Source organism: Dermacentor albipictus, chromosome 1 (genome assembly GCF_038994185.2).
Source record: "Dermacentor albipictus isolate Rhodes 1998 colony chromosome 1, USDA_Dalb.pri_finalv2, whole genome shotgun sequence".
Taxonomy (NCBI): Eukaryota; Metazoa; Arthropoda; class Arachnida; order Ixodida; family Ixodidae; genus Dermacentor; species Dermacentor albipictus.
In genome coordinates this window covers 286,754,267-286,776,506 of record NC_091821.1, presented here as the reverse complement: position 1 = coordinate 286,776,506, position 22,240 = coordinate 286,754,267, and the positions used below count along the sequence as shown (strand labels likewise).

At 43.3% G+C, this 22,240-nt stretch overlaps 1 protein-coding gene across 6 annotated transcripts in view; it reads left to right on the top strand.

Moving 5' to 3' along the window:
* Window positions 1–21,940, top strand: part of babo (TGF-beta receptor type-1 babo) — a 157,449-nt gene extending 135,509 nt beyond the window's left edge. For 4 of the 6 annotated variants that reach the window (XM_070531396.1, XM_070531398.1, XM_070531397.1 and 1 more), the window contains one exon: window positions 15–21,940. In XM_070531396.1, the coding sequence (XP_070387497.1) occupies window positions 15–140 (126 nt within the window). In that variant the 3' untranslated portion in view covers window positions 141–21,940. The remainder of the gene's footprint in view (window positions 1–14) is intronic. The other 2 variants (XR_011511216.1, XR_011511215.1) reach the window with 2 other exon arrangements.
* The last annotated feature ends 300 nt before the right edge of the window (window positions 21,941–22,240 follow it).

Below are 22,240 nucleotides of genomic sequence, written 5' to 3'. Positions count from 1 at the left end.
CTTGCTGGGCCCAGGCACTACGGGTCATGTCCAAGATCATGAAGGAGTGCTGGTACCATAATTCGGCTGCCCGGCTGACGGCGCTTCGCATCAAGAAGACCATTGCCAACCTTGGAGCTCAGGAGGACCTGAAAATATGAAGGAGGAGGACCACAGATCATTTCTTTCCTGTGCCTTTTGCCACTCCACGCCAGGGGTGACGTTCTTCGACAGTGTTTCCTGCCCTCCCTTTTTTTTTTGCCATCTTGTTGTGTGAGCCAGAGACATCAAAATACAGGCTTTTGAGGCTTGGCTCTGTGAGTGGTGACATTATGTGACTGATGGATAGCTGCTGCTGGTTTTAAACGTGTCTGCATGTTGTGAGTTTTCATTTTTTTAGCCTCAAGTAATTTAAGTTGCAAGTGATAGCTGGCATCATCCCATGTGAACTGCTCAGTTTTTGTGTGTGGGATCAGCGCACATGTACCAGTGTTTGCGTGGCAAACAGCGCTGTTTTCCTGGAGCTCATGATGCTTCTGTGGGCAATTGACGGGGAACTTGCCTGTTCCTTGCCTGGGGGCTGCCCGTGCATGTTGGCTTTTGTGAAATACTCCGGTTTGTGATTACAGCAGCTGGGTTGCATAGCACCCGTTAAGCTGCTGGGTAGGTGAGTGTGTTTGTGCCCCTATTCTCTTCCTGGCCATTGTGCAGGGCATTGCTGCCACACAGCAGTGTTGTTTGCTGTGTCATGGGAAATTCATTACCACTATCTTGGCTGGAATTTCATGGGCAAGATTTTAGGTACTAATATTTTATCAATTAAACGTTGGTGCTTACTTTAAGTTCAAGGAGTACTGACACAAAAATTCAGTGACCAGCTTTTGCCTTCTTGGGTAGCTGTCGACTCCATAGTTACGGTACGAAGCCTCAGTTCCTAGAGAGCGCCACAAATGAATAATTGAAGCACCTGTTTTATGGCCTGTCCAAAATGCTTGTCAATTGTGCGCAGCCTTGGATGTGAAAAAGGTTATTGAAGTCGCCAAAAATGGACGTGGCACGTGTGGTGGTTGTAGGCCGTAGAATGACTGTCTCTAAAGCTGCCAAACTGGCCCTTCCAATTGTTCACTTCTCTTGAAAATGCAGGGGGACACCCCTTCCCCTCTTGTCCTATGGGGTGCTGAATGAACTCCGCTTTAGGCACCATGGCCATTGTGTGTGTACCCTTCAGTTGTGTCTGGTACCACAAGACTGCCACAACATGCTTTGGTGACGAAATGTGTGATGCGTGACAAAATGGATGAGCAGCATGGCTCTGGACGAGAAACGAGCCATGCTGCTCTTGGTATGCATGTTGAAATGGTTGTATTAAAAGGACATGTAATTGATAATTTCTTGGCGCTCTCGGGGAATCAAGACTCCATAACATAATTACTGCTTCGAGGTCTAACCAATAAATAAAAACAGGACAAAAATTTTCTGCAGTACTCCTTTGAGCCTTTACAGGTAGCATTGTCGCAGGATAACTTGTTAAATGTTCTTATTCTTGATGTGCATTTCGTAATTAAAGGGATGCTGAAAAAGAATTTTACAGTTGTGTTGGAATGCATTGAAGCAGTACAGCCTTTGTTGAAGGTGTATGATCTGCTCACCTTGTGAGTGGCTCCTGTTGCATTTTAAGCATTGTGGTTAGCCAGAATAGTCAACACTTGGCAAGTGTACATTTAGATAAAGGCTGTGCATACAGTGTGGTCCTTTGTTAAAGGGAACACAAGCACTTGAGGAGCTTTGGGGATCAGTGGAGGCTATGTGCAGGGATGAACCAGAATCACAAGTTGTCTGTTGCTGAGATTAGCTCAGGCATTTACATGTTCCCTTCAACTGTGGCCCCCATGGGGGCAAGCAAGTGCTGTACGTAAGGCCTGCGTCCCACCAACACACATTCAGGGTTGCGCATCTCTCCCATTCACAGAGATCGCCACTTTGTCTATTCATTCAGTGATTGATGTAATGGAGATTGGCTTCCCACGTGATGCTGTCTGTAATACCTTAGCCTGGTCTATGTGCAAATGGTTTCTTTAACAGTAAGCCAGCACTGGTCTTATCTGTAAGAAACAAGAACCAAGTATTATTGCTTAACAAAGCAGTCACGCACTTACAGCTTTGTGTGAAATGGAGAATCAGGAGGAGCAAGTGTGAAGAGTCTTGGGCAATGCAGGCATGGGACACTCCTGTGCCGATTGCGCCATTTTGATGCAAACGCAAATTACTGCGCCAAACACAGAAAACTGACTGAAAGTGCACCACGCTGCGCCAGAACAGCTTCGGCATGTATGCTCCAGCAGTGGCCACCAACAGCAAGCGAATTTGTTCTCCGAAAAGAGTGCAGCCGTTCACATTCCGCACACTGCACGATGGTGCCTCCCACACAGTTTCTCGTAATTCTCTAGCTGATAACACTGGACTTTTCGGCACTTCTAGCAAGTGGCCAGCCTGCATGCGTGAGGCCACTCCCGGCAGTTGTTGCTGAAGTTGGAATGGCCAGGGCGACTGTATTGAGATTGTACAAGAATACAGTTCAGTGGACCGATTGGCGTGGTGCGCCCTAGCTGAGGTGCAGCGAAAATTAGGCTGAGGGCACTGTGAACGAACTAGATGTTACAGAGGTGGCGTGCGCTGCAGCAGGTTCAGTGGGCGGGCGTCTCTGTCCTCAGGGCTTGTGTAACATAAAAGAAAAATATTCCAATCTGTTTTTGTGTCCACATGGACGAGGCCTGAGCCATTTTGAGCAATCACGAAGGGTTAATGGCAGATTTGGTACAAAAACAGATTGGAATAGTTTTACGTTATGTTAGCCCAGGGTCAGTTACAGCTCTAGGGGTCTGTGGTGACATATGATGACCCAGAAATTATGTTGGCATGTTGATTGGAGCTCATAATTTGAGAAAATTTTCTGCTATCATCATGAGCATTTGCGCAGGAATATATAGTTCGATCGTAGTGCCACCGATGTTTTCGGCTTTACAGGAAGAAAGCATGCGCTGTGCTGCCTCTCAATAGACTCTTCCATATTCTAGTACACTACAGCTACAAAGCAAGCTTCTACTGCTCCACATTCTGCTTGGCTTGCAGCATGGCGAAACTATCTCTGTTGTGTAGAAATGGCTTTCAATAAACGACAGTAGTTCATAACTCTGGCTTCTGTACAGTCTGTTGGTGAAGCACATTTCCAGCCACTTGACGCACACTGTCGAGACATTAAAGAAAATGGTTGTTATAAAAAAGTTAGATACTTTTTGAAATTTCGGACTTCCTTCTGCAGAATGCATGTTTTTTATGGTTGTTAACACCAATGAAAAATCTGCAGGCACTATTACCAAAATTTGCATGCACTGGACTGTTTCAATATTGGGGTAATCTGCTTCATAATTACACTCATGACATTGCTTACGACTATTGCAGTACAACGCTCGTGTTGTTTTAATTCTGTGTTCCGTAGTGCTTTCAAAGTCTGCTGCCATATTCCATTATTCCACCAAATTCAGATTGGCCTGCCCCAAGCTGCTTCAAAATGAAATTTTATCTGCTCTAACTTGCTCCAAAATTAATGTTAATCTGCTCCAAGCTGCTCCAAAGTGCAGTTTTGCTCCAAAAATGGCTCCTAAATGACTGTACAGTTCCACCCCTGTACATACAGAACGGGTGTTGTGTGCAGGGTGACCATGCATCACCACAAGAACAGCAGTGAACATGTCAAAGCGAGCTGGTCCTGGCCAGAGATACTGGAGAACACTCTGTCAAGAGGATTGGGGGGGGGGGGGAGACTAAATGCTCTTTTTATATAGTGCACTGTGATATTTTTGTGAGAAAGCAATTATTTCAGCAATAACCTTCGTGGATTGAGCAAAAAAAATTATTTCAGCGACCCTTTCAAAAATTGTATTGTAGACCAGCTTCCATCCTTGTATAAGATTATCTGTGAGGCAGTGGTACATATGGAGGCAGCCCGACAGTGTATTGCCAACACTGCTGTGCGTTTCCACCAGCATTCATGTGGTGCATGTGGCAGACCTGCGAGCAGCATAACTGTTGTGGCATGGCAGTGGTGTTTCTCCTGCTTACATGCAGAAGAGATGTGGCCTAGGCAGATCAAGTTTAGTAGGTTGCAACTGTGGAGCTATCACTTGTACAGTGGTATAAGCTTTGGTATTTGTTCTTTTGTCAACTGTAGGACTGGTTGTTTGACAAGTTTGGCAGTGCCACAAAGCCTGTGCAAGGCTAAGCTTGGCTGCAACGTTAAGGGAGTAGTTCTAATGAATCCCGATTTTCAATGTCCCTCTTGTAGCACAGTTTGAATGCCGTCTTACATAAGCTTTATAGCACTAGTAGAGGACTAGTTGAATGGGCCATTATTTTTAGCAGGCCTTGAGATTTCTGCACTTGTCTGCCCATTTTCTTGGTGTGTGCAGTGCCAGTGGGGCTCTGTGTTCATGCTCGCCTGCCTTGGCTGCACTCAGCCTGGTTGTTGTGTGGTCCTGTTAGGTGCTCAAGGAAGGTATGAATATCCTTGTGCATTATCTTATACTGGGAACATGCAAGCTCATTTAACTTGGCTGGCCATTCACTTACAGCAGGCACCTGCAGGCAGAGTACTTGGCAACCCTGGACAGCTGTAGCACTGTACAACACTGCAGAATGCCCTACTTCTGTTTTGTTGTTCCCCCTGGTTTAGTCACTGACGTATTGGAATATGAGAGTACTTTCCTAGCCACTGAGGTCAGCATTGTGTAAACTGGATTTAGTTTGTACAGTTGCTGTTTACAGTTGTGAGGCTAGTGTAATGGAATGTTTGGTGCAAGTCAATGCTGTTGATAATTTGACGCTGTAGTTGTGCTAAAATGTTGCTCACAAGCTGCAGTTCAAACTGTAAAACGTTTTGGAACACAAGAAAGAAGAAAGTGAAATTCCATCACAGCTGCTAAGGCCACTCTCAATATGAAAAGTACATTGGATGTCTCTCCGTAAGAACACCATGTTGCTAATTTGAATGCTAGCTTGGCACAGGGGTGTGACAAGGCTACTTATTTCGAGATGTTAGGGCCCCAAGCACTTTTTGTGATCGGCAGTGAATGTGGTGCAGATTTGCCGATGCTGTGTGATTCGGGCCTTTTCAGTTCAGTAGCATCAGTGCCCTGGCAGTGTGCCCATTCATCAACTGTAACTGCCCAGCTTTAATCGTGACAAGAACTGGCGTGACACTTTTTAACGACCCTCACTTGAATGTGTAGCCCCGACAACCTTAGAATTTGGGAGCTACAACAGTCGTAGCCAAATAATGCTAAAATTTAGTGAGGAATACTAAAAGTTGTATGGTTACTAAAGTTGTCGACTGTTTCTTAAAGATTTGCAGACATTCTTTTGTAGGGACACTGTGAGTGGCACATTGCTGTGTAGTCTCGGCAAGAATGGTTTGCACCACAGACAAGCAGTAATGTTTGTAAAGTGTATTCATGGAATGATCATGTAACAGCAGCCGAAATTTCGGTTGACATTATACATTGGTTCTATAAGTTGATGGCGTCACTACGCAGATAGGACCATATAATTGGCAATTCGGAAAAATCAGGCTACAAAAGATCAGTAAGTGGCTTTATTGTACTCTTTTGTAATGAGTTTTGTGCCTAAATAGATACAAATGAAAAACTAAAATTATTGGTGCTAATATGACAGTGGCAAACAAGCTTCAAAAACTTGGCATTTTATAATAAAATTGTAAAAGTTGGCCGGTAGGGCTATGGCAGAGAAAGAATTTTGCAGCAACCAGTGGAACTGGAAGTGCTTGTCATAAAATTCTTAACAATCTCCTTGAAATTAACAATCTACTGTAGCAAGAGCAGAAAGAAACGGTGCAAAGAACAGGTTGTGTAAGGAAGGGACAGACACTGTATCAGTAAGTGTAGAGATGAGCTCTACATAGTAGCAATGACACAAATTGATGCATACCACTGACTAACACAGGAAAGACATAGAGGACAGAAAAGTGTGTTACAAGGGAACTGCACAAGTGTACGGCTGCCTGTATGTTAGATTTCTAGTACGTTAACATACAAATTTTAATGAAAGAATTTCTTGCATTGAACCCTTCACATATATTGCAGGAGCGTGCGCATTTGGGCCACATGGTTCATGACTTGAGCAGAGAAAAAGCAGTGCAAAAACAAGAAAGGAACAGAAAACAAGGCTGTCTCTTCCTTGTTTCTTTCTGCCCAAGTCACGCTGGCACAGCTTTGCAACCTTCTGCTCTGTTATTGCTGTGCCCACAATTGCTTAGTTTTGGTGTCTCGAAGGCCATAGTAACGAGATTGGTATCGTTTTGCACCAGTGGGGGGCACCATATCAGGCATGAAGTTTCATTTTTAGGAGGACATTGGTTGAGTTGGTGTACATGCATGGTGGCATGACTGAAGACAAGGATTGTCTTTAAAGGCAGGATCAAAAATTGAAGGAATGAAACTATCTGCAGTGTTTGACTTGCCTCTTCTTGCAAGAATTATCAAACCACTAGGCTGGTTTACTTACCATGTTCAAAAAGTGCTGCTTTAAAGTTTAATTTATATATGGGTCATTTCACGCCAACTGTCGCAACCGTGGCGCTCGGGCAAAATCACCCCTCAAAAATTGTGAAAAAATTGTACATGTGTAAGCATCGCTTGCACAGCATTTTCTGAAACTATGTGGAAAGAAAAAACTTTATGGCCACGCGAGTGCCATTTGAATTTCACGAAATGATTGAAAACCAGGTGTGAAAAACACATTCGCCAAAATCGACCCCTTTACGCATTATTTCAAAATTTGAAGTTTTGCATTGCCTGGACATTCTTCTTTCATTATAAAACAGTTTCACAAAATAACTTCATATTTTTTAGTCCTTAGCACTGAGCTGAAAATGCGCAAATTCTATCATTTTTGAAAAATTTTTCACAGAAACCAGTCAGTGAAGAAAACCTGGAAGTATGTTTATAGAACTGTCCCTAAAAGGTTTTATCTTCTAAAGTTTTGTTCTCGCCTCTGTGCTGCTCACAGGCTCAAAAATAAAAGCCTGAATTTGGCAAAAACACTATTTTGGCTTATGTTTAGATGTTAGTGACAGACTAAAGTGGTCTATGAAAACATAAGCAGAAGAGCGGATATCATTGAGAAGAATAACAGCTTTCGCCATGGAAGTTTTACTCAAAGTATTTTCCATTTTGAGCGAGAAAAAATTATTGAATTTGCGTCTCACCATAGCATTACTTTGGTTCATGCTTCCACTTCACCTGATAGCATGTCGGCGGGAAATACAAACCAGGGTGGCGCACATGGTAGTTTGTGTGGTGAGGGATAAACACCAGGATTTTGTGAGGGTCTGGAAGGTGTGCCTACTTGAGGTAGATCGACATTGCGCACTTCCACGCCAAATATGTGGCCACCCACACGTGGAGTGGTAGAGCGGGTTGGATAAATGTTGTTTGTTTTCGAGCAAGGCTCATTATTATGGACAGTATTCATCAGGAACCAAGGTACCCATATTAATGAGACATCACTGTATACCTTCGAGGTCTGATGTGGAAAAAACACTCTCTTCTCTAGTTGGAATGGTTGTAGCATAAGATGGCACTTCTAATCAAATGTCTTAAAGGACCCCTCACCAAATCTGGCCATTTTGAGCTGACAAGCACAGAGCATACAATGTGCGCTAACAATCGTGTTTGCAATGTATTGCATCGCTATGCGCCACGGAAAGGTCTGAAATTTCAATCCAAACAGTGTTTTCCCTTTCCCTCATGGCGACCGCGCTCCAAGCCGGACGGCGATGTACTCGTGTCCCTGTGCCTACGTACTCATGTCCGCAGTGTGACTGCAATCATCGAGACATGTTACTTTGAGAATTATTCAAGGCAACATCTGTTATTTGTGTGATCCGTTGCTTGAATTGATGAATTGGAAGTCTAGAGAAAAAATGAAATACACAAACGGAATGTCTGCGTGTGTTTTGTTTTATATTGCACCAAAGCAAGAGAGATGTACTTCAGTTTCGTCTGCTTGTTCCCACGGTCATGCAGTCACGTGCGCAGGTACCAAAACTATGCCATTTTCTACCATGTTCCTACCATGTTCAGTATTCGTGTAGCACTGAATTATACCGGTACTCATGTTTCCTTATGCACAGCGTGCAAAATCATCCGCTGCGCGAAACGAGAGAATATTCATAAATTTGAGAAATTCGTTAATGTGGGGTTCGTAGTAACGAGCTTTGACTAATGCCCTGCACTGAATGTCATTGTCATGTCTGAGCAAAATTTTAATTAAAATGACCACAGTTTAGCTGGCAAAATCTGGCTCCCTGAGCAGTGAAAGATGCTAGCAATTTTGTTTTTACGTCTATACGACCACATAATTTCTGTTCTTTGGGTTGTGCAGTGCAGACGGAACGACCACAAAAAAAAAGGAAAGGACAACACGACACATAATCTGAAGATCATGAACCAACAAGCCCAAATTTCCACTAATTGTGCCCTGTTGTTTTGTCCTCTTTTTTTTTTTGTGGTCATTCCATCTGCTCTATACAATCTGAAGATCGTAAACCAGCAAGCCCAAATTTCCATTATAATTTCTCCGTTTTATGTGCACTATTTATTTATTTATAAAATACTGCGGACAAGAAGTCCAAGCAGGATGAGCAGAATACACAAGAATATTTACACAGAAGAACAGAACGAAACAAGTGTGTAACGCATTTTTCACACAAATTCTTTGGTCATAAGGTAGACAATTAAGAAAAATTTTAACTTGTTTGCACGAAATAACATTATTTACGTAAATGGTATACAGGCCATGGGTGCAAGGGATGTGCTTCAGTTAGTGTTTTCCAGTCAGCTATTGTTTATGGTAAAATGGCTGGGATGACAATTGCATTTTTGCTTTTGTGTCATGTTTCATTGCGCAAACTATTCAAGAAACCATTGGAAAACAGTTTGAATTTGCAAATGATGGCTATTCGATTTGAGGACTAAACTGAATGGGGCAATATTTGATTTGTTTGAAAGTTTCAAATGTTTGCACAACCCAACCATTGAACATTCCTTATACACGTTGATCAGTTCTGCTTGAATTTGGACATAAAAAAGGGAACATTTGGAACTGCCAATTTAGAGACCCCCCAGCAAATACTGTCTTTGCATTGCAGTTATTCCCGCATTTAAACTGTTTAAAAGGGCTGCTTTCCTCACTGTTCCTGGCAACTGTTCTTTAGCAGGTCTAACAGGATGCTTAGCATGGTTGTCTCAATAGCCTTGCAGTATTGACTCGTTCTTGGTGCTTGTATGCACATACGTTGTTGTGCAACACAGCCTGCATTTTCTCTTGCAGCACACAATTTCTCACTTACTGCAGTAGCCACTAGGCTATGGCCACGTGGGGGCAGAAATGCTTGCGTATGAGTAAAGAACCCCAATGGTCGAAATTTATTTTCCAGAGCTATGCCGTCTTTGGTAGCTCTGTGTTGCTTCAAAGAGCCCCTCTCTAGGTCCCGTTGCGAATTTTCGGTTAACCCGCCGTCGTGGCGTTGCGCTAAGCCTGAGGGCGTGCGATCAAATCCCGGCCACTATGGCTGCATTTCGATGGTGGGGCAAAAGGGCCCATGCATTGTGCATTGGGTGCACATTTAAAGAACCCCAGGTGGTCCAAATTAATCTAGAGTCTCCCATTACGGTATGCCCCATAATCATATGGTATTCCTGTGTAAAACCCTGGAATTTAATTAAGATTTTACTTATACACTGGAAACTGTAAAGCACCGTATAAGAAGCATTTTACCGAAATAGTTATTCAAATTCGTTCATTATTGGAGGAGATAGAATAAATTGTGTGTCTTGTTACCATGCCATCAGGAGAAAAGTGTCACTGCCAACGGAGACACGCTTTGCCCCTAGTAGTGTTTCCAAGCGGTGTTCTTTCCCTGTCTTCTCCCATACCAGAGCCGAGGTATGGACCACGGTGCAAGCCCCACCTCTTTCTCGCGGTATTGGTTGATCAGTCATGGTGAGGGAAGAAACACTCACTGTCAAGTGAAATGTGTGCCTGTGATTGTGGCTCCTGGCTGGGAGTGCGCTGCCTCAAGAGTGAAGGAGCACAGTGTTTGATTTGAAATTTCAGCTGTTTATGCAGTACTAGCGCTGTAATACTTTGCACACGCAATTGCCAGTGCGTCATATGTACACTACGTTTGTTTGTTTGTTACAAATAGTCAAACCATTAATGGGGCCATTGAACACATATTAAGCCACCATTTTTCGGTTGCGGGTTGCATAAATTGACTGTCGGAGAGATAAATGCAACGAGGATGGCAGCGATAGGGTAGGAGTATGCAGTCCGCACATATTCAGTTGACAAATTTCAAGATACTAAAGAAAAAAAGAAAGCATGCCCTCAACTCAAACTTTTTTGGTCTTCTGTGCCCATTCTCTGGCCCATTGAGATAACCCCTCACTGCCAATGGTAAGAGCCCAAACACCTACGTAGTGAATACCGTATATACTCGTGTAAGGGCCGCACTTTTTCTTCGAAAATTTTGCTAGGTGCGGCCCTTACACGAATCAGGCCGATTTAGTACAGGCAGTACAGGCCAAAGGTCTGTACTGTTTATGCAACAGTAGCAGAGTGCAAGAGTCACAAATGACATGCCAGAAATGTTTTTATTCGGATTCCATTTCGCTGTCCTCGTTCTCGGAGGAGCTCGCCTCGGCGTCCGCGTCTTCCCAGAGACGGTCATCTTCGGTGCCGTTCATGGAGTTCGAAATTCCCGTTACCTTGAAGCTTTTAGCAACTACTTCTACTGACATGGCACGCCACGCATTCAAAATCCATTCACACACCTGTTGGAGCGACGCCCGCTTCAGCCGTCCTGTAGGGGTCTTCTCGTGGACGCCTCCAGCCATCCATTCAGAGTAACATCGGCGAAATTCCACTTTGAATGGTCTGTTGACGCATACGTCGAGCGGCTGCAGCACACTCGTCAGGCCACCGGGAATGACGGCCAAGTCCGTACGAGTTGCGGCAACTCGGTTCTTGACGCGGTCGGTCAAGTGGCCCCTAAAGCTGTCCAAAACAAGGAGGGCTTTCCGTTGTAACAGCCCTCCAGGTCTGTTTGCCCAGACGGTCTTAATCCAGTCAACGACCAGTTCCTCGGACATCCAGCCCTTCTCTTGCGCACGTACGACGATTCCCTGAGGGAACTTCTCTTTTGGGAGAGTCTTCCTTTTAAATACGACGTACGGCGGAAGCCTCCTGCCGTCTGCCGTGATGCACAACATCACAGTGCACCTTTGGCGTTCTGCACCAGTCGTGCGCACAGACACACTTTTCGCACCTTTTAAATCCACTGTGGTGCTTTCCGGTGCATCGAACCACACAGGTGTCTGGTCCGCATTCCCAATTTGGGACAGGTCGTATTCATGCTCCCTCCTGAGAGCATTCACGAAGCGATGAAACTTAATGACGTGGTCTTCGTACTCGCGCGGCAGTTTTTGGCAAATCGTCGTTCGGCGCCGAATAGAAAGCTGGTTACGGTTCATAAACCGCGTAGCCCAGCCCCGACTTGCCTTGAATTGTGCCGGGGGTATTTCCATGTGGCGAGCGATGCTGAGGGCTTTGACGCGTATCATGTCAGTCGATACGGCGTAGCCGTCCCTTCGTGTGTCGACGACGTAGTTGACGAGCTCGCTTTCGAGTTGCGGGTACTTGCACTTTTTCCCGCGAAACGCCTTTCGGCTCCTGTTAGTAGCGGCGAGGGCATCTTTCTGATTCATCCAGTAACGCACGCGCTTCTCATCGACGTCGTACTTTCGTCCAGCTTCCCGCTTCCCGTGCTCCTCGGCATAGTCAATCACTTGCAGCTTAAATGCTGCAGTGAATGATCTCAGATGCCGGCCCATCGTCCGTCACGTGCGCTGGCTTCTGCAGGGTTCACTACAACCAACAAAGTGACACCGACGACACCGATCTGAAGTCGCGCTGCCAACGTATCGACACGATGCTAGGAACGATGCCAACAAAAAAAGCAAAGAGAAATTTTTTTCGAAATATCCGCTTTCAAAGTTGGGGTGCGGCCCTTACACGAGGGCGGCCCTTACACGAGTATATACGGTATTTGCACTCCGTGGTTGCCTACATGTTCTATTTTCACAGACTCTGATTACTCCATCATGCTGCAGATGCTGTTATAATGGTAAAAAAGTACCTTTGTGCGTTCTAACACATTTCATGTTGGCCACTACTGGTCGAGCAGCCTGGAAGTGTACTACGTAAAAGAGATGTTGCACAGTTCCATGCAAATCACCGTGCCACTAGTGTCCTAAATTTTTACAGATTTTTTGGCAGCTTGGCAATGCACCTGTGTGACAGTAGAAATTTTATAGCGCAGCTCTTAGGCGCCGGTTCCTGCAGCAAGCGTTGGCGTTGCTGAGTGTTACGAGCGCAGGACGAAGGATGCGAGGGGGAAAGCAGAGGAGGGGGCTTTGGGAGGACAATGGCTACGAGATGATGTCCGAGTAGCACACGTCGTCTGCGATGTCTGTCTGCAGCGGCTGCTGTGTATCGTGCCCATGCGTCGCCCGTGTGCTGCCTCTTGTGATATCCCGATTAGTGAGGCAGTCGTGCGCTCCATTTGAAACGTGCCGCACGATACAGGTTGTCCATGCCAGCCAATATATTGCGAAATAAAAACACTTGTAGAACTGCACTCAAGTTTCGCATTAGGGAGTATCGTAATCGTCGGTGAATTTGTTTGTTTGCAAATTTATTTGGGTGATCAGCTTTCCTTCCCCAGAGCAGTTGTCAAAATGGTTGTTTTCTGACAGTATCTAGTTGTTGGTGGCAGCACACAAGCCTAATGCAGATGCCCAACATATTATGCATGTCTAAAAAATCTACATTTTAAAATTTGCCTATTGCGTTGTCCGTGCTGCATGTATATTACTTTCATCATGACTAGTACAGCACAAGATGCTGTTTAGTTTTTTAGGGGACCCTGGAAAGGTTGTTATGGTAATCACCTCCTCAACAGATCCACTGTAGGCCCTTCAGCGTCGTGTCGCCCTGTGGGGCCAGCGTCATCTACTTCGTTCCTTGTTGGGCAAACACAGTGCTCGTGTCTTCTACTGTGAGCTGAAGGTGGAGCTCTTGCATGCGAGAAGGTAGCACTGCTGCACTTAAGCTTTTCCTAGAGTGCATACCAAACGTTCATGTGGTGTAATCCCTGTCACTGCTTCTTAACCTTTTATGCATCTGCTTTCTCCATACTGCCTGACACGTCTTGTACAAAGCCCAGCTTTTGTGAGTAAATGTACTGCATGCTTCCCAAACAAAACAGCAGCTGCTGTAGGTGGTCCCTGTTCTTGGCCACAAGTCCACCATTTCTCTGTGTTTGCCCCTTTTGAAACCCTTTGCAGAACTATGTATCAAACAGTACAGTCAACTCGCGTTAGTTGAACCCTTGCAGGACTGCAAGATTTGGTTGAATTAACAAATGGCAGCAAAATGAACGCATTGAAATATTTTTTGTTACTCAAGGCAGTCTGTAATATCTTTTTGCTTAGTGCTCTTGAAGTGCGATTCAGCTCCCATGTTTAAATGCTGCCTAAGCGTTGAACTGAAAGGAAAAGTTCAGCAAATAAAACCAAAGTAAAACAGCTCCGCACCTAGAGATGCATTATGCTGTGTGCCGAATTTTTTGTTTTTCAAACCTTAGTAGCTGCTGTGCACATCAGGGGACGCCAGGGAGGGTCGAATTAACCGAAGCAGCATGTTTTGTGTACTAACTAAATGAGTTATTCTTCCATAGCAATGTATGGGATTCTCTCTAGGACTTTCTAGTGCATTTGGATTAAGCAAAAGGTCCGATTAACCGAGGTCATATTAACAAGTATACGGTGCTATTAGAAAGGAAATCTGTGCATTGCCGTATTGAAAGTATTGCAGATCATGTCATGCGGGAAGCCAGTCATTTTGGTCACCTGCGTGATGTCACACACTTATTCTATGTGAGATGGGGCACATAGGGTGAAAATGAGCAGATCAGTGGTCGTTGTAGTTGACATGAACATGAAGCCGCTCATGGTTATGCAAATTGTGTTGAAGCACTGACAGTTGTTATAAAGGGCCTCTCTTACCTTGCACACATGGTTTCAGGTTCCTTTGGACCTAAAGAAAGGGTTTGGACAGCAACAAGGCCACTGCTAAAGTTGCTTCTTTTGGGCATTAATGGCCATCAAAGCAGGCCACACTTACTTAATTTTTGGGGCTGTTGCTGGAAACGACATCCAGAAGTTGCATGCAGAAATGCAGTGTGCAGCCAACAGATACGTATTGAAAACCAAATTATATGTGTAGGTGAAGGATTCTACTTCAGAAGCAAGCCTTGTGCCTAGACATGTTATTTCTGCAGCTACCTTAGTTGCTCACTTTTCACCACCCAAAGTAAAAGAATGCATGCACGAATTTTGAGAATTCTTTCTGATAACATTGTATCCTGCCATTAGGAATTTCACCAGAAGCTACGCTTGCTGCAGAACAAATGCTTTAGGGATGACTGGGCCAGGGCTTTGCACTAACCGTTTCTGTAATTGCCTCTGGCATGGTTGGCACTACTGGGGGACACAGAACTTGAGCTGCCGATCGACACAATAAAAAAAAAAAAAAGAAGAAGAAGAAGGCTTGGTGTAAGGCACATGAACGTCACATTCAAGTTCCCGCACCAACTTCTAGCAGATGTTGACAGCTCCTGTTTGGGCCTTAGACTTTCACTGAGCCACAATGGCCCACATGGTATAAGAAAAGTGTTTTGAAATCCATGACGTTGGGGTTCCAATTTACAAAGCGTGCCAAAGCATTGCTTACTTTTTACTCTTTACTTGGTGTGTTTTACATGTCAGTATGTGTTTCACTTCATTCTTTAACTGATAATTTTTGCTCAACAAAACTAAATAATGTGGTATGCCACATTATTTAGTTTATTTAGTTTATTTAGTGACCAGCTTGCGCGCAGCCAAGCTTTGTCTCGTTTGTTTCTTCTTGGGGTGCTTATATGTCAGTGCTTGCCTCGGAGTTATACGTCTGCAGAGGGGATGCCATTTTATGAACAATGCTTTAGTGTGCGTTGTGGCTCTCTTGTGCTTGTGTTGTGCCGGTAGTGAAGCGCAGATATTTTTGTGTCATGGTTGGTGATGGCAGTAATGCGCATTTCTTTACGGACTATCTCATTCAGTTGTTTCCGCTGGTCCTAACTGCTGGTCAGTGGAAGCTTGCGTCTCTGTACCGAATGGGTGCACCTAAGTTGGACCAGAGACATGGAAGTGCTGTTTTGCTAGTGTGGTATTTCCACATCTCCAGAGTCCTGGCCTTCACAGTGGTACATGCTTCAGCTGTAAGGTGAGGTTATTCCAAACATTTCAGTATGAATTTTGCACTTTCATTCATCTCAGAATCTGTTTCACCTGAGAAAGGTTTCCCAGATAAGCAAAGGCACTTTTCAAATTACCGATTACCGTGAAATCATGATGTGGAGTGGCTTCCTACTAAGGTGCACCTGTCCGTGCTGTTGGCGTCTCTCGCGTCAAACTGAATTGCTAGGCAGTGGCGAGTTCTAGTGCGAAAATGTTGCTGAGATTGGGGACAGTGCTACAATGACCGCAAGAATGTTTGGCCTAGACTGCCTACTAAATTGGTGGGTTATAGCTGCATTTATGTGGAGACTAAAGGTGATGTGAAACAGTAGTGTGTGGTAGGTCACTATTGCTTTACCTGAAGTAGTAAGACTGCAAGACGGGAAGACTTACGCGCACCAACCCTCTCTCGATCACATCGTCTAGCTCCAAGCATTGGCTGAAGGGCCAGTGTACTCTGATAATGGGGCAGGTCTCCCTTGATCTACTCGCATGTAAATGCTTTCTAGAGGCCATTGTCATCATTGCTGCTGAAAAAATATCTGTAAGTGAAATGCACATCGTGTACAGGCATGTTTGTTTAGTGTTGGAGAAAGAGAAAAATCTGGACATTTGAGGCAATCTGAATGCTTGTCAATTTAGGGTAGTGAAGTTGATAAAGATCAGGTGGGAATTATTTATTAGTTCAGATGCCTAGTGGTAGCCAATGCTGTAAAAGAGCATTTTACAAAATTGGGACATGTCCCAATAATCTAAGCTTTAGCAATTATGGATTGAAGGATACACATGAGTGCAAAGCTAAGATGTGACACACAGAGGGAGACGACTGAAATGTGTCCTAACGCACCCTAACTTTGAGTATTGTGTATCTAGACCCTAACACAGAGCAGCACACACAACTGCCATAATGATGTGGGAATGGAGCTTTGTGGAAAGGGCAAGCACAAGTGAGTGCAGTATAGCTTCTGTGATCCAAATGTACTGGCATGAATTGACGTGGCATCAGTGTCATATGAGAACGTGATGCCTTGTAAACTGCATGTACACTCGTGCTGGAATCATGTTCTTTGCACACAATATGTGGCCATGCTGGCAGCTGCAACACTTGCAGTTTGACCATACAAATATGTTGAACATTAAAGTGACAGAGGAAGTGCTGTTGTAACTCTTCATAGCTACCATGTGATCATGTTCGCATCACCTTAACCTTGTCGTTCATCTTGTGTTACATTTGGTGCGCCACATTTTCCACCTGATCCAATAGCCTTTAAGCTAGTGCACGGGGAGGCTACAAAAGAGTGCACAAAGTAATATAAAAAAAATTGTTTCTCAATAAAATGCAATTGGACCGTATTATGTTTATAGAAAACCTAGTTGTCCAATTAATTCCATTATGGATCGATGAGGTTTAAGTTAGTCTTACCACAGTTCCAACTGCAAATGTGTAATTTGTATTAAGGCACTTCCAATTTAACATCATTACGTTCAGTTGGTATCAATGCTGTTCTGATCTGGTCTCATTGTGTTTTATTTGTGCGTAGTTGGAGCCAAAGAGTCACTATTTCAATGTATTTTATTTATTCAGATACCTACAGTGCCGTAACATGGGTGTTATTGCATTATGAGCAATATGGCCGAATATGCTTTTCAGGTTTTCCCCGAGGTTGGAGTCTATGTATATCAATTGCTCATAATAGGATCTATGAATGCAATAAGTTTTGATGGGGCTTGATGGGCCAGTCAGTTTCAGTTGGAAGGGAATGGATGCTGTGAAACGACAAAATTGTGAATAATAATAGCATAATAACCCTCAAATAAAAGATATTGGTATGATTAATAGAGAGCAGAAATTAGCTTTTGATATGCCATAATACATCATCTATATTTATTGAACCGCTGGCACTACATGATGACCCAAATCTTGCTTTCATTATCGAGTGTTTTAGCTATCATTAACTAATTATTAAATATATGGCATTCATGACACACTAATGCTTTTTGCTGGCCACGATTCGCAACAAAGCCGGGCAAAAGAAAATATCCTGATGAACCATTTAGTTGCTCAGTTAAGATTCGGTACTTATTTATTAGTGTTGTGTCACCAGTGTCAATTTGGATGTTAGTAGCTAATGAAGAGCTTCAATTAGAATGGATCAAAAGCCTTCCTTTAAAGCATGCTTGCACAAAGAATTCTGACTACTATATAGGAGTGCATGTGTGTTCAAGTTATGTTGCATGCTGCGAAGCCAAGCCATGAAACAAAAGCAAGAAAACCTTGCAGCTGATAATAACATTAGCTGAAGAAGCAGGCCTTCAGTTCACAGCTATGTGAATCTACTGTCAAGCAGTACTAATGACTGTTCATTTGCTTTTCTTGGGTGACAACATTTTAGTTCATTTTTTTTTGGTTAGCATGGCATTTTATATTTCATTGGGCTGTGAAATTATCCATCAGGGTGTTTTCTTTTGTCAGTTCTTGGTGTAAACCTTGGCTAGCAAAAGGTATTATTGTCATGAATCCCCTGTTTTTAATAATAAGAGGCAGCTGTAGCTGAAATGCCTAGTATAGCATGTGACAGTAGTGAAGTGAATTGCTATTGTATGTTTGTGCGCGAGTAGGCATCTTGAATCAGTGTCAAACATCTGTGTTGCAAACATTAAAGGGGCCCTGAACCACATTTCTTTGAAGCCTCAAAAACTTGGCAGGAATATATAGTGAAAGAATCTTTAAAAGGGACATAGCACGAGCATAGATCCTTGGAGTACAATATTTAACTTTCCCATTTGCCCTAAACATCGTCTGTTTCGGTAGCGTAGCGATGCCCCGCCTACGGCTTACAGCGAGAGGGCTCGGCACCACATGGCAGCCGCATTATTTACGCTCTGCAGCAGATGCATGGACTAGCACTCCAGCAGCAAGTGCATGGAGTACGCGCCCTAGCCTGGCCGTGCCACATGGTGCAGACCAGCCTTGTGCGGATAGTGGCAAATCAGTATTTTTATAGTGTTCAATACGACGCATTGATAATTGATAAGCATGATGCCCAAAGTTGTATTTTTTATGTGGGCGGGTGCTGCCACGTGTAAGCAGACAATCGTTGGCTGGCGCTTCTTGGTTGATGTTATCTATTGGCCAATAGCAGCCGTGTATGGGAATCTGCTATATGACAAAATATGGGAGTTGTTGGCAGCCCTGAAACGTGTGTGGAGAAAGCATCGGTTGAAAAGAGAGTGTTTGGGAAAGGAACGACTGTTTGGTCCACTTCTCAGCCCGGTGCACTGCGCACAAGTGCAGAATTTGGCCGAGATGTTCACAGCAGTGTATGCTATCCATGGAATGTGTTCTTTCACCACTGTCGAGGGATAGTGCAGGACTCCTTTAATGTTTTTTTTTTCCTTTAGGAGCCCGATGGGGACAGTTACACCCATTGGACCAATTGGGCTCATGAGTCCAATTAGAAGTTCTGATGTTGCAGGTTGACATCCTTAGCACGCACCAAAATTAATTGTTAATGTGTGTCAAGTACTATGCGCATGTCAAGCTGAGAATATCGTACTCTGCAAAATACACTGGGCAGACTTCCAAGGTATTTGATAGGTTACAAAAAATGCACCTAAATTTTAAAGTGATGCCCTGTCAAAAAATAAAAAAATGAATTGCTGGTTTTTCAGTTGGACCAATTGGTGTGTTCAACACACTTGGACCCACCTGAACTCAGTTGGTCTCTCAGTTGCACTTGTTGGGACCAATTAAAAAACAAAATAACTATATGGCTCATACAACACGGACATACTTTAAACTCAATTTGAGAAGCTTAAAGCTTATTCACGCATAAACACACTATGACAGTTCAGTAACCACTCACTATTTCAGTGTAAGAAGTCTTTCAGATGCTGTGTACCATATAGGCTCGTGTATGGGCTGCACTTCACAATTTTGATGAGATGCAGCCCGTATGCAGGGCCGAACCTTTTGGTCAAAATGGTGCCGGCGCTGACTTGTGCACACCCCAGATGTACCATTGCATCAGAGGTCAATGCGCAGCTCTCGCCATCTAGTAGCTGCACATGGAAGTATGCGCCGTGCAAAAATTTGCCGATGCATGCGTGCCAGGTACTGAACACGATAGCTGCTCCGGTCGATTTTTTTTTTCCCCCAACTATTCTGAGCTGCCAAGTTGGAGATGTCACCCTTGCACTAGTCTATACATACATAAGCAAAATTTGGGTGAAAAGTGGTGCCAGTGGTTCAAGACAATTGATAAAGTTTCATGTGACATTGTTAATTTGACAAAAGGTTAAATGCTTCTCTCGAAAGATGACATCAAACTCCAAACATCTCTTATTTTAGGACTCTCATTGTAATTACGTTATTATTATTATTATTATTATTATTATTATTATTATTATTATTATTATTATTATTATTATTGTGGATTACTTGGCCAGTGATATATAGTTAAGTCCAAAATTAGCACTCCGAGCCCCACCAAAACTACTCTTAATATAAGTGAACACACGGTGATGCCCAAATGGAACCAATCAGAACTGTCTTATTACCAATTGGACTCACAATGATGGCCACTTGAAACCATTTAGAACTCTCTTGATACCATCGGGCTGTCAGTGATTTCCATTTGGAATTGATTGACTCGGTAGTGGGTTCCTTTTCTTTTTTAATGCTGTGGAATAATGACCCACCTCATAGAGCCATATGAATGAAGAAGGACACTGAGGCTGTCCGTTTCATGCAAGTTAATCCTGATGGCAATGGCCTTTAGCAAGTGGTACTGATGCCAGCGTGCTCTCGTAACGTCTGTTCACAAACATTATGCTTGCTGTCAAAATGCTACTCATTTTGTTATACTTGATGGTTGTAGCTGCCTCGTTCTGTTGTGTATGTTTGAACTTGCATGTTTTGTTGGGTACAATGCTGGCCAATGACTGACATGACTGACTTGTGCAGTCTGGAATAATTAAATAGCCACACCAAGGTGTGGCTATTTCTGGTCACAGGTACTAAAGACCACAATTTTTAGGATTCACTTGCTTCCGTCAGGTGGTACAGGTGTGGTGAGAAATTGGTTCTGTGCTGTAAACAGGTGATTTATTGCATTATCTGCAGGGTGTCTCATTCAGTGAAGGAACACCAATTGTTTAAAAAAAAAAAACTTTGCTTTTACAGTTTGCTTTCCACGAACTTCAGGTATGGTTAACATATTGGACAATCTTCACAAGGAAATTGAACCCCGTTAATTTGGAAGCTTCTGTGCAGTGCGGTCATTTCATGCAAGATTCACTAGCATTGAACCTCTTCCATTTTTTTAAAACTTTAGTAGCTCTAAAGAAAATTATTCAAAAAATGTTTCGTATGAAATTTTTTTTGTCTGCCCAAGTGTCATTTGAATTCAACGCTTTAGAACAATTAATGTGATGTAGACGAAAAAAAAAAGAATATTAATTTAGCGAAAGTGGAAATTTCATGTCATTAACTTCGAAAGATTGTACCTAGTATGCACTCTTCTTTGTAGGTCCTAACTTTATTTTTGATGTGCTTATAATGCATGCTAAAAGGCCATTTTGGGGCATTTTTGAGATTTTGCTGAAAACTTTAGATTCGTCTACGGTTGTTTTGTAAAGTATTCTTGGTAGTATTGTGTCCAAATAATTAACTAAAATATTTTGGCATGCAACAACCACAAAATCTTGTTTTTGTCGTGTTTTCAGCTGTAAATATTGCATTGAGTTGGTCCACCTAGAAATATAAAAGGTTTTGTATTTCATAGGAGAACACGTAATGATTTGTTCAGAAAGATTACTCCGAGTAATGTTGTTTGAGGCAAGAAAAAGATGTCTAGCAGTGCATTTTCACTGCAATAACTTGGTGGGACATTGGCAAGGCCTTTCACAGAGGATGCTAGGCAGACATCTATTTTTTGCACAAATTATTTTGTGAATGGATTTGTTTATACCCACAATCTGAGAGTTTCGAGCTGGTCCCATTTCAGAAGTACGAGCTCTGTTGCATGGCCCAAGAGGCTCTCAAGTACAAAAATGGTACGCTGTTGTACCTGAAGCATTCTGATGGGTTATGAATAGAACATTTTGTTGTTGAGCATAATGCATAAAAAACAAAGCCAGCCTTAAGCGTTTTGCTTGACACCAACGCAGGTGAGTGCGCACTGTGGTCCCCAATGCTGTTTGTCAGTTGAGGTGCAATAAAAAAGCTGCAAGTGTACATAGTCATGTGTAATATAACATGTTAATCAGGTGCTATCACTTTGTGTGCTTTCTGTTGCTTGCCATGAATCATTGTATGAAATTTGCAGTGGTCTTCTTTGTAGTATTGTGCATTAGTTGAATATGTCTCGCTCCTTTCATCACTGCTCATTTGAGCTTTTGATTAATGTGGCGGATTTACTAGTTGCATTTCATGTATGCCCTGGCTCGAGCAGTTGTATTAAATGTCTGCCTACACGTGTGTTTCCTCTGAAGCAGGAAGCCTCATTCTTTCTCCCACCACTTTGCACGTAAATACCATTCTAATTGACTGGACAATTCTTTAGATGTAAAGACTACGCCTCTGGCCGAAGGGGAGATTTTTTCATGCACTGTTCCATGGGCAGGCAGGCAAAGAAAACGTGTATTGTTGCTGCAGATCAGGTGTTTATGCAGGATTCTGGTTTTCAGCGAGCCAAAATGTGCGGCCATTATTATTCACTCATCTGTGCATTGTCCCCATGTATCTTTCCTCTTAATCGCCGGTGTGTGTGGCCTTCACTGGG